This window comes from Oryctolagus cuniculus, chromosome 11, assembly GCF_964237555.1.
Source record: "Oryctolagus cuniculus chromosome 11, mOryCun1.1, whole genome shotgun sequence".
Taxonomy (NCBI): domain Eukaryota; kingdom Metazoa; phylum Chordata; class Mammalia; order Lagomorpha; family Leporidae; genus Oryctolagus; species Oryctolagus cuniculus.
In genome coordinates this window covers 78,851,734-78,864,727 of record NC_091442.1, presented here as the reverse complement: position 1 = coordinate 78,864,727, position 12,994 = coordinate 78,851,734, and the positions used below count along the sequence as shown (strand labels likewise).

The window sequence follows — 12,994 nt, the reverse complement described above, 5'->3', positions numbered from 1 at the left end:
ATACATCAGAACTATCTGTTCGTATATAATTAGAAAGATTATACTAAATCCAGCCTTTACAATGGTCCTTGCCCAGGCAGCTGTGAGAGGTGGTTGTAACTTCCTCATTTCTTCTTTGATTATTGGGTTGTTCCAATAGAAACCTCTTGTTTGGTGTGCTTTGATAGCTTATAGTGTTCTAGAGAACTTTCCAAATGAAGCTAAATGTAAAGATAGCCAGGTAGAACACATATCAGTTAAGAAGTAGTATCGTCCTTAAACAAATAACAATTGATCTCGCTCACTTGGAATCTATAAAAGTCAATCTCATAGGACTAGAGAGTAGATGGTGATTACTAGGGACTGGAATGGTTGACAGGGGCAGCATTTGGAGGCATATTTCTCAAGGGACACAAACTTACATTTAGACAGGAGGAAAGAGTTCAATAGACTTATAGTAAAATATGACCTTTGTTAATGATGATATTGTATTTTTGACAAATGCTAAAGGAATGGACATTAAGTGCGCTTACCACAAAATAACTATATGAAATAATACAGATGTTAACTAGCTAGATTTTTTTTTATAACAGTATTTTTTTTTGTTTTTTTTTGTTTGTTTGTTTGTTTGTTTTTGACAGGCAGAGTGGACAGTGAGAGAGAGAGAAAGAGAAAGGTCTTCCTTTTGCCGTTGGTTCACCCTCCAATGGCTGCCACGGCTGGCACGCTGTGGCCAGCGCTGCAGCCGGCGCACCGCGCTGATCCAATGGCAGGAACCAGGTGCTTCTCCTGGTCTCCCATGGGGTGCAGGACCCAAGTACTTGGGCCATCCTCCACTGTACTCCCTGGCCACAGCAGAGAGCTGGTCTGGAAGAGGGGACACCGGGACAGAATCCGGTGCCCCAACTGGGACTAGAACCCGGTGTGCCGGCGCCACAAGGCAGAGGATTAGCCTAGTGAGCCACGGCGCCAGCCAACTAGCTGTATTTAACTGTTCTACAGTGTGTGTGTTGTACATGATAGATGCATACAAGTTTATCAGTCAAGTAAATAAATTTGTAAGAGATTTAAAACTTTCTTGATATTTTATGGTAAACTATCAATTTTTCCTTTTACAATTTTGGCTTTTGGTACTTTGGCTAAAAACAACCTGTCTTACTTTAGGTTTATGAAATAATTCACATATGTGTCCTCCTACTTTTTATGTTTCCATTGTTCTATGGCACTTCTGTGTATAGTATATATAGAATTAAGTAAGATTATAACTTTCTTTTCCCAAAGCCAGCTAATTTTCTGACTGCACGGTTTATTTATCACTGATTTTTAATGGCATTATTTCCTAGTTTAGGACTATAATTTGAGATTTATTGACCTGTTTTTTTCTGTCCCTTTGCATCATTTACTTTTATACTATCTGATATTCTGCAGAGCGGATAAAATAAAGGCACTTAATCACTTCTTCGTAGATTGAAACATACATTATTATTTGAGAGAATTGCTCATATTTCTCAAATGACATCCATGAGTAATTTCAGAGTCAATTAAGTTAAGGTTTTTAATACTAAACGCCATTTGATTTTCCAAGTCAGAATTATTGGTCTTAACTACTTGCATTTTTATAGATTTCTCAGATGATTCTAATGCACACTAAAATTTGAAATTGCTAATTAGTGTTAACTAAAAAGCAGAATGCAAATAATATATGCAATTGAGTCATTACCACTTTAAAACATTTGTATATGAGGATAATTCAAAAAGTTCATGGAAAATGTTTATTATAAAAGAAACTGTGTATGATTTAAAAATTTTTTGCACCAAAATAAATTGATCTTTTAATTCTGTTTTTCCATTTACTTCTTGAAATTCCCTCATGTGCATGAACAGGGAAAAAAGATGCAAAGCACTCTGTTAATATTTGATAATTAAACCTGAATGAAGGAATTATGAATAATTGTCTAAATTTTTCAAGTTTTTAAAGAAGTATTTCCTTTGAAACACAGGAAAGTCCAGTTATTTTAAGATATAATTGTAAACACTGTATATTGAAAGAAAAGTCATTATAAAACATGTATAAAATTGGATGCAGAAATCTGTATCTCTCTACTTTTAAAATAAATTGAAAAGAAACGGTGACTTGATCAGCATAGCCCTGACTGTTAATGAACAACTTAATACATTATCCCTCTTAGTAGTTTTTTTTGTCTGTTCTACTTAATATGACTGGTTTAATTCTGTAATTAATACACAGTTATTCTTAAGTGTTGAAATTTAACTGAAATGTGATCCCTGTTAAACATAAGAGTGGGAATAAGAGAGGGAAGAGATGTACAATTTGGGACATGCTCAAGCTGACTTGCCCCAAATGGTAGAGTTAGAAACATACCAGGGGACTCCAATTTAATCCCATCAAGGTGGCATGTACCAGTGCCATCTCACTAGTCCAAGTGATCAATTTCAGTTCACAATTGATCATAATGAAAGGACTAAGAGTCAAAGGGAGCACATAAACAAGTCTAGTACCTACTAATACTAACCGATAGAATAAATAAAGGGGAGAGTGATCCAACATGGGAAACGAGATACTCAGCAGATTCTGTATGTAAATTATACTTCAATAAAACCGAAGGTATAAGGAGAGAAAACCACATGATGGAGCAAGGACAAAAAAAGTTGTCTAGGATCATTATATCACTTAGAAGTATGTAAAGCTTAAATAATGAGACTTATAGATAAAGTTTTTGTTTAGAAAATTAAATTATACATTAAAGTAGTATTTTAGTGAATATTCTGCAAATTTAAGATTTCTCTTAGGATCCTCACTTAAAAAACAATATGCACATAACTCAAAAAGTAAGAATGGGAATATTAAACAAATATGTTTAGAAATAAAGTCCTGAATATACATGTTTGGGCATATTGAGATTGAAACATTTTTCTGACAGTCCACTATAGATGTCTCGTAGATGTCTTAAATATAGTTTACGTGTTTTGAATTGGTTGAATTGGTGTTGTGAAATTTAATAAATAATATTCATTGCAGGAAACTCATTATCTGCAATATTAGAAGGAGAAGCACGATTAACTTTCTTGAACAGAGGCGAAGATTATGTAATGACAATGCCATATGCTCATTGTAAAGGTAAACCTTTTCATACGTGAGTTAGATATTAGTTGAATATTTTTAAGTAAGTATATGTGGCTATAATTTGTTATGTTTTGAGATTGATGGTATCAGACATGTTTTGTTTGAATATGTGCTTGATTTGTAGGTCCTTAAGATTTTGTCATTATCAGATGAATAAATATGTGTTCAGTGAATTTACCCATAAGGAACTTTTTTGTGTACTACAGGCATATGTACTACAGGCAAAAGAGAATAATATATAATCATGGAATTTCTTTACATTTGCTTTATCTGCAAGTTTTGGAATTTGATGAAATTGCCCATTATTCCAGAATACTTAAAAGTGATTTTCATCTTCTTGTAGTGCCACCTTTGACATTTAATTTTTTATTCTTCAATGTACCAAATTCTTGTAGAATTTTTTATCAGCCCCATTTGTCAATTTCTTAAAAATTAATATATTATGTTTTTCCTCCATTGTTTAGAATGCAAAAAAGGCTAATAAGTAATAGTTATCATTTACAACAGGCTAAGCATCCAACTTACTATTCTATGCATTTTGTAAACTCATTTAATCACATAACCCTCTAAGGTGGGAATATTATTTTTCCTGTTTTATACATGGAGAAAACTATGTATAAAGAGGTAATTTCCCTGGCATCACACAGCTAAGATGTGGCAAAGTCAAGATCTGAACCCAAGCAGTCCACCTCTACAGTCTGAACATATTACTGCTTTGCATCAGTTTCAATTCTGAATGTCTTGTCAATTTTTCTTTCTTTAGGAATTCTTTATGGTACAATGACACTGGAGCTTGGTGGGACAGTCAATATTACATGTCAAAAAACTGGATACAGTGCAATACTTGAATTTAAACTAAAGGTTAGTAGAGGATAATAGGAGATTACCACCTAATGAAAGGGGAGTTGTGCCATAAATATTGACCAAAGAGTATAATTTCGTTCCTAATGTAAGAATGCAATTCATGTCAAGTCAAGGACCTGAGTGGGAGAGGGCAAGCAAAGTGACTATCTTGGAATTACCTAAGATGGTAGCCTTGAGAGATCCAAACTATCACAAGGTCATCATTTTTTGTTTTTAATTTCAGTTAACAAAGTTATTGGTATTATATAGGAGGTATTATTTAAGAAGTGATTATAGAAATTACTCAGTAAATTAAAGCAGTGCTTTATAGAATACAGGAGGTATGTGTCAACTTGACTCCAGCTGTGTACATAACACATAGTTTTATTAGGTACCATCTCTGCAAAACAAATTAATTTAAAACTCACAGGCTTAAAAATAACCATGTTCTGATTCTTATGGGTTCTGTGGGTCAGGAATTTGGACAGAACTCACTGGAATCTCATGTATCTACAATATAAGGTACTGAGCCTCAAGAAGACTTGCAGGCCATGGACGATTCTACTGATGGGGGCTGATTTTTGATGATTTAGCACAGCTTGGCAGCTTCAAGGTAGTCAGAATTCTTACTTGGTACCTTAAGGTTTCCAAGTGTAAGCATCTCAGGGAACAATGTAGAAGCTGCTTTTGCCTTCTAGGATGTAGCCTCAGAAGCCAAATTACACCACTTCCACTATCCTCTGTTATTTGAAGAGTTGCAAGCCCACCCAAATTCAAATGGAAGGGATGTAACTCCACTTCTCAGTGGGAAGGTGGTATGGTCTCATTGAGGGAAGAGCATATGAACTGGAGGGAAGAACAGAAAATATTGAGTCCATCTTTGGAGAATTCTGTCTGCCTCAGAGTGAAACTGAAATTTGAGACCTTTGCAATGTCAGTTGTTGTTTTAAGACAGTACATTATGTTCAGATAAACATATTTCTATGAATCAATAATATTTACTTCTATATTGAAATATGTTATTTCTATATTGATATATTTCTATATTACATATCTGATTAGCAACTTCAAAAAAGAAAAAAGAGTATCAAATATTATTTGGTGTAATGTCTATTGTTTGATTTTTTTTCACCTTAGAAAATTTTTGCTTATATGGTGATAGTGATACTTAAAAATCATGGTGACAGAATCTTGAATAATTTATAGCATCTTTAAGTATTACTATACTGGGGCATCAAAATTATCTCTAGGGACAAATATCAATAAATATATTAGGCCAGCACTATGGCTTACTTGGCTACTCCTCCACCTGTGGTGCTGGCACCCCGGGTTCTAGTCCCAGTTGCTCCTCTTCCAGTCCAGCTCTCTGCTGTGGCCCGGGAGTACAGTGGAGGATGGCCCAAGTGCTTGGGTCCCTGCACCCGCATGGGAGACTGGGAGGAAGTATCCAGCCCCTGGCTTCAGATCGGCGCAGCGTGCCGGCCGTAGCAGCCATTAGGAAAGTGAACCAACCGAAGGAAGACCTTTCTCTCTGTCTCTTTCTCACTGTCTATAACACTCTCTCTCTCTCTCTCTCTCTCTCTCACTGTCTAACTCTGCCTGGCAAAATAAATAAATAAATAAATAAATGTATTAAAGCAAAATCTTAAAATATATTCCTTTTTATTTTCTTTTTTGGAGGGCATTTTAGTTATATATTTTGCTTTGTTTTGTTTTAAGGATGAATTATTTCTTTTATACATTGTTATATCCCTTACATTTACTGAGTTGTTATAGCTTAGTATATTGTTACATTGATAGGGTACAGTGTTGAGAGTTAAGAGAGAACATAGAACTTGGGGCAGCTCAATACACTGAGTCAGTTATATGAGTATGGTCTTTTGTAATATTTATTTGGGTATTATATTGTTTTTTTTTCCACAGCAGCAATTTATGTTTCTTTTCACTAAACATTTCTAACTATAATTTGAGTCAGTAGTTTATCATTTAGGCCTTCAATAGCTTTAACTATAAAATTCTTTTTGTTGTTTTTCTACATTTTATGTAAATGTAAGTTAAAATGTTTAACATTTTCTTTTTAAAGCCATTTCTAGGGAGTAGTGATTGTGTTAATCAAATATCAGGGAAACTTAAATTGGGAAAAGAAGTTCTAGCTACTCTGGAAGGCCATTGGGTAAGTATTTTTATATAAAATATTGGCTTTGCAAAAAGGACTTTATGGGAAAAAAATTAACAGTCATTTTAAAAATTAAATACTTATTCCATTGCTAAAAGCAGTTACTGTTCAATGTAAGCTTCAGCTTAATAGCAAATGTTTAAGTGTTGATGTGTTATCAATTATATTTATTTGTTTTTATAATACTTTATTTTTCCAAAACTTTTAAATCGATAGAAATAGCTAACACTTACATATCACTCATTATATACTTCATTGTTTAAGAAGTTACTCATATTAACTCATTTAATATTTTATAGAAACCTGTGAAGCAGGTTCATAGGTACCCATTTTATTATTGTGTTATTGGCCCTATTTTACAGAGGAGGAAACTGAGGCACAAAGAGCATAAATAATTTGTTCCAAATAAGTGACACAGAAAGGATTCCAGCTCAGAAACTCTGGCTGCAAGGCTATGATTTTATGCATAGAATGATACTGCTTCTCACCTAGAACAAAGAGGCACAGATAGGTCCAGTTAGAGCTCACATTTCTTTTAGAAGAATATGGAAAAGATAAGGTGGTAGATAAGAGCCATGGCTTTTATTTATTTCTCTGCCAACCTAAATTCATATGCATGTAATTTTATTAAGAGGAACTTCAGTGAATGAAAAGGATCATGGATAATGGTACTTCCTAGTTGTACTCTTACTATGAACACCAAGTATAACCTGTGTTCTGCACTGGTCAGAAAGTTATGAGAAATATAATAAGAAAATGAAACTGGATTTGGGGACACAGCTAAGTGGCCACATGGCTGCAAAACTTTTTAATTGACTTCTTAATGTCTTCTGAAGAAAAGGAAAGGAAGTCTTTTTTTGAAAAAATTGAAATTCTAAGATTGTGTTCAAATTTTTAATGCTACGAAGGCTCTTTCAGGTTTTTCTCTATGCATTTGAAACTATGGACAGTGAACAGTATCTCACTGAGGTTGCATTGCGCCATACTTTGATAGTTTGCAAATGATTGTCTAGGTTTAGCCTATAACGTTTGAAATCTATTTATTACATAAAACATGTGAAATCTCAATTTCCTGAGTATTCAACCTGTTTTTTAATGGCTAGTATTATGTATTTTATCTTAACTTTTCAAAAAAATGACAAATTTGAAAAGTGTTTTAATGGGGGTAAGGAGTTTGAGAGTGCACTTAACGTAGTGATTAAGACACCAGATGGGATGCCTGCATCCCATATACGAATGCCTGCGTTCAAGTCCCAGCTGTAATCACAGTCCTACTTCCTACTAACGTGTACCTGGAAGGCAGCAGGTGATAATGGAAATAGTTGCCATCCATGTCAGAGATATGGATTGAGTTTGTAGCTCCTAGCTCTAGGCTAGCCCCAGACATTGTAGGCACTTGGGGACTGAACCATCTCTTTCTCTCTCAAGTAAATAATAAAATAATTAATTAATAAATAAATTTTAAGGAGGAATAGGAAGAGTATTGTTAATCTTGTGCTTTACTATGTTATCCCATTCTAAATAAAGATAATTCTATAGATTACTTTTTAAATTTCTTCAAATATAGGATAGTGAAGTTTTTATAAATGACAAAAAGACTGATAATTCAGAGGTTTTCTGGAATCCAACACCTGACATTAAGCAGTGGAGATTAATAAGGCACACTGTGAAATTTGAAGAACAGGGAGATTTTGAATCAGAGAAGTAAGTATATCATTTGTTGGCCTAACTTCCTGAAGATCAAAGAATATTTTTATGTCTCTTAATAATATGTTCAGTTTTCTCTGTCTATAGTATTTTCATCCAGTAAAATAGTTTGTAATTTGTAAGATGTCGGTATTCTGTTTTGATGAATGTCTAATAAATATAATGCAAATCACTTTGTTTTCTATAGCTCAAAACTAAAACTAGTTTTGCCTTTCCTTACTTGCTCTAGCACCTTAAAAAAAACTTTTTATTTACATCAAATGATAGAACTAGTTAATGATTCTCAGTATCTACCTGTTTTTTTCTAATCTAGCATAGGCATGTAGAACTCTAGGTGAAAGGAATATAGATTCTACTTTTGTTCTGTTCTCTGAAACACTAGAATAATGCACTGGCTGTGCATGTTCTGGTCTCCAAAGACTTAACATTCATTGAGTAATAGTTAAGGTCAGAGTTTCTGTTCTTTAGTCGAGAAGTTCTTGCTAGATCTACACTTACACTTTTAAATCAAAACTAATGTATACAGTATTGCCGTATTATATTTTTATATCTCTTTGTGTTAGGAGAAGGGAGTATTAAAGATACTTTGCTAGGCACTTTATATACATTAGACAGCTTACTTCTCAGGTCATGGTCCCACATGTCTATCATTCTGTCACTGGGATTCAAGTCCATGTGTACATTTCCTTCTACACTCAAAATTGAGGCTGTCAGAAATGGAAAAATATGTATATATGAGTTCTACAAATTGTTTCAGCTATAACTAAATGATGTCCTTCATCCAGAGCTAAGTTTTGCCAAGGTATATAATTTTCGAGATGTGGATATAATTCAATATACTTTTTTTTTTTTTTGACAGGCAGAGTGGACAGTGAGAGAGAGAGACAGAGAAAGGTCTTCCTTTTTCCATTGGTTCACCCTCCAATGGCCGCCGTGGCTGGTGTGCTGCGGCCGGCGCACCGCGCTGATCTAATGGCAGGAGCCAGTTACTTATCCTGGTCTCCCATGGGGTGCAGGGCCCAAGGACTTGGGCCATCCTCCACTGCACTCCCTGGCCACAGCAGAGAGCTGGCCTGGAAGAGGGGCAACCGGGACAGAATCCGGCGCCCTGACCGGGACTAGAACCTGGTGTGCCAGCGCCGCAAGGCGGAGGATTAGCCTAGTGAGCCGCAGCGCCGGCCCTCAATATACTTTCAAAATGAGGAAACCACTCAAGATAAGAAACCTCAAGCTGACTAGCTGAGATGTGGCAGATCCAGGACTTAGCCCAAGTCTATCAGATTCCATGGCCTTTGTTCCTTCATTGTCAACATGATGCCTTCCCAGATGGGTGGGATATAGATAATATACTCTCATTTAACTGATGACAAAACTAAACTTTAGTAGGGGAAATCATTTTACCTTGATAGTCTCTCTTACAGTCAGCAATTTTCAACACTGTACATTAAAATAATCTGAGAAGCTTAAAAAAATACTTGGACTGACTCCCAGGGATTCTGATTTTAAAAGTTCTCTGAAAAATCATGCATTGAAAGTTGAAAAGTACTGCATTACAATAATGAATCTTTATGAGGCCAGTGAAGTTTAAACAGAATATCTGAGAATCATCTAGGGAGCTTGTTAAAAATGTGGATTCTTGAATTCTAATTTCATTACATTCCTATCATCTTGAGTCAACAACATTCACTACCATATGTTTAAGATCCCATATAATACATTTTTCTTGCCAAGAAAAAAATTAATTTCTACTCAAGGCACTGGATTTTTATATCTTGACTTATTCCTAAATGTATGAACAGAGCTTTGTCAAGGCTCAAAATCCAAATAAGCATTATTCTCTCAAGAGGATCAAGCCTATCCTCTATAGATGTGATTTTTTGTGCTTTTTAAATACTGTGTTTGCATATGTATTAGACTTTGGCAGCGGGTAACTCGAGCCATAAATGCTAAAGACCAAACCGAAGCTACTCAAGAAAAGTATGTTTTGGAGGAAGCCCAAAGGCAAGCTACCAGAGATCGCAAAACAAAAAATGAAGAGTGGACTTGCAAGTTATTTGAACTTGATCCACTTACAGGAGAATGGCATTACAGGTTTGCAGAGTAAGTAGTTAAAAGAGGTTTTTGTTTGTTTGTTTTTAATTTATGAGAGACAGAGAGATAGAGATAGATAAGGAGAGAATCCATCCACTGGTTCACTCCCTAAAACCTCTGCAGCAACTCCAGGGGGCTGAAGTTGAAAGCCAGGATCTCAATACACTGAGCCTCCAAGGAGTTCCTGAGCATTAGCAGGAATCTGGAGTCAAGAGCTAGCAGTGGGTATGCAACCCGGGCACTCCACTAGGGGTTGCAGGTATCCCAGTAGGCATTTTAACCATTAAGCCAAATCCCTGCCCCTTAAAAAGAGTTTATTTTAAGCTATATATTAGCGGCATTTGTTGTCCTCATTTCTAGAATATGTGTTAGTTGGAGTAGTTTTTTATTAAACTATATATATTAATGTGAGATTTTGAACTCAGTGTTCCCTTTATTATAAGCCTGACTCTGGTTAGCCTATGAAATAAGCTGAGGATCAGAATATTAGATATGGGAAAATCTTAATATTAGTGCTATGTTTATAACTATTAATGAAAATTTAATCTTTGAATAAAAAGTTTTTACATTCTTTGTTCAGTCATTAAAAAAATTTTTTTTCCACTTATGTAGTACCCGACCATGGGACCCACTTAATGATATGATACAGTTTGAAAAAGATGGTGTTATCCAGACCAAAGTGAAACATCGTACTCCAATGGTATGTAATAAAAATGTAACTAGATCTGGTAGGCATGTAAATTTGTTAAATCGGTAGTATCTATGGCAACCATCATTTAAAATTTGGTTTCAAAATTTAAAATTTGAGAGGAAAAACACTGAACTCCAAGCTTGTGTCACCCCAAACAAATATCAACACAAAGTATCTTTAAAGTATACACAAGATGAGAAGGGAATCAAAATAATTTATTACAGAAAAGTCAGACATAAAAGAAGGCAGTAATATTCTAAATGAAGAACAAAAAAGGCATAGGACATACAGGAAATATCAAAGTGGTAGAATTGAACATTTTTCCTTTTCAGTAATTGCTATAAATGCAAATAAATTAAACTCTTTGAACAAAACTCAGATTGGCAGAATGAATTAATATAAACATGACCCAACTATATGCTGTCCATAGAGATTTACTTTAGATCCTAGGAAACAAAGTAAAATAAAAGGATAGAAGAGGACGTCCCATGTACATACAAGAGATAAAGGAAAATTGAGGTAAAAAATCATTACAAGAGACATATAAAGGCATAGTCAATTGAAGAGTCAGTTAATCAAGACTACATAAGAGTTAAAATATGTAAGTACTAATCAACAGAGCCCCCAAAATATATGAAAGAAACAAAGACAGTTTTGAAGGGAGAAATAGTTCTACAACATACATGGAGAATTAAGTGCAGCACTTTTGATAATGGATTCTATTTAGATGAAAATCAAGAAGGAAACAGATTACTTGAACCACAGTATAAGCCAGCTAGACCTAGCAGATACATATATAACAGTCTACCCAACCACAGAAGAATATGTATTCTCTAGTACATGTAGATATTCTCTCTGATTGTATTTTATGCCCTATAACATCTCAATAATTTTTGTCAAAATTGATATAGAAAGTATCTTTTCTTGGCCGGCGCCGCGGCTCAATAGGCTAATCCTCCACCTAGCAGCGCCAGCACACCGGGTTCTAGTCCCTGTCGGGGTGCCGGATTCTGTCCCGGTTGCCCCTCTTCCAGGCCAGCTCTCTGCTGTGGCCCAGGAAGGCAGTGGAGGATGGCCCAAGTCCTTGGGCCCTGCACCCCATGGGAGACCAGGATAAGTACCTGGCTCCTGCCTTCGGATCAGCGCGCCAGCCGTGGTGGCCATTGGAGGGTGAACCAGCGGCAAAGTGAAGACCTTTCTCACTGTCCACTCTGCCTGTCAAAAAAAAAAAAAAAAAGTATCTTTTCTGACATGGGATGAAGCTAGAAGTCAATAAGAGAAAGGAAAATTGAATAATTAATAAATATGAGGAAATTAAACAGTACACTGCTAAAAACCAATATGCCAAAGAAAAACACAAGAGAAATTAGAAAGAAATTAGACAAAACAGTGGAGCATTGCAAAGTTTATGAGATGTACCAAAGGTAATACTCAAAGATAAATATGAATGTGACTATATACATTAAAAAAGAAAAATCAGTAACCTAATATTATGCCATGAGCAAACAGAAAAAGAGCAAACCAAATGTAAAATTAGGAGAGGTGGGAAAATAGAGATTATATTGTGGAAATAAGTGAAATAGAGAGTAGAAAAACAAGTGTCAGTGAAACCAAAAGTTGGTTCTTTGATAAGCTCAAGAAAACTACAAACCATTAGTATATCAATGATCTAGGAAAAAAACAGCAAACCAAACCCAAAACTAGTAGGAGATAATAAATAATTAAAATTAGAGAAGAAATCAACAAAATTGAATATTGAATCCAAAAAAATACAAAATATCAGCAAAATGAAGAGCTGGTTTTTTGAAAAATAAACAAAATTGACACACCATTAGCCCAACTAACCAAAAAAAAAGAAGGGAGAAGACCCAAATTAATAAAATTAGAAATGAAAAAGGAAATGTAACAACAGATACCACAGAAATAAGAATCATCAGGGGGCTGGTTTTGTGGCGAAGCCGGTAAAGCCACTGCCTGCAGTGCCGGCATCCTATATGAGCACTGGTTCGAGTCCCAGCTGCTCCACTTCCAATCCAGCTCTTTGCTATGGCCTGAGAAAGCAATAGAAGATGGCCCAAGTCCTTGGGACCCTGCACCTGCCTGGGAGACCCAGAAGCAGCTCGTGGCTCCTGACTTCGGATCAGCAAAGCTCTGGCTGTTGCGGCCAATTGGGGATTGAACCAGTGGGTGAAAGACCTTTTTCTCTCTTTCTCTCTGCCTCTACTTCTCTCTGTGTGTAACTCTGACTTCCAAATAAATAAATAAACCATTAAAAAAAAAGAATCATCAGAAATTACTACAAAGAGCTGTATGCCAACAAACTGGGAGACCTAGAAGAAATGGATAGATTCCTAGACACATA

At 35.4% G+C, this 12,994-nt stretch overlaps 1 protein-coding gene across 11 annotated transcripts in view; it reads left to right on the top strand.

Moving 5' to 3' along the window:
* OSBPL8 (oxysterol binding protein like 8) overlaps positions 1 to 12,994 on the top strand; it is a 197,968-nt gene that overhangs the window by 168,088 nt on the left and 16,886 nt on the right. For all 11 annotated transcript variants that reach the window (XM_051846453.2, XM_051846454.2, XM_070052653.1 and 8 more), the window contains 6 exons: positions 3,020 to 3,118; positions 3,888 to 3,985; positions 6,051 to 6,140; positions 7,711 to 7,847; positions 9,765 to 9,950; positions 10,554 to 10,641. In XM_051846453.2, coding sequence (XP_051702413.1) covers positions 3,020 to 3,118; positions 3,888 to 3,985; positions 6,051 to 6,140; positions 7,711 to 7,847; positions 9,765 to 9,950; positions 10,554 to 10,641 — 698 coding nt within the window. The remainder of the gene's footprint in view (positions 1 to 3,019; positions 3,119 to 3,887; positions 3,986 to 6,050; positions 6,141 to 7,710; positions 7,848 to 9,764; positions 9,951 to 10,553; positions 10,642 to 12,994) is intronic.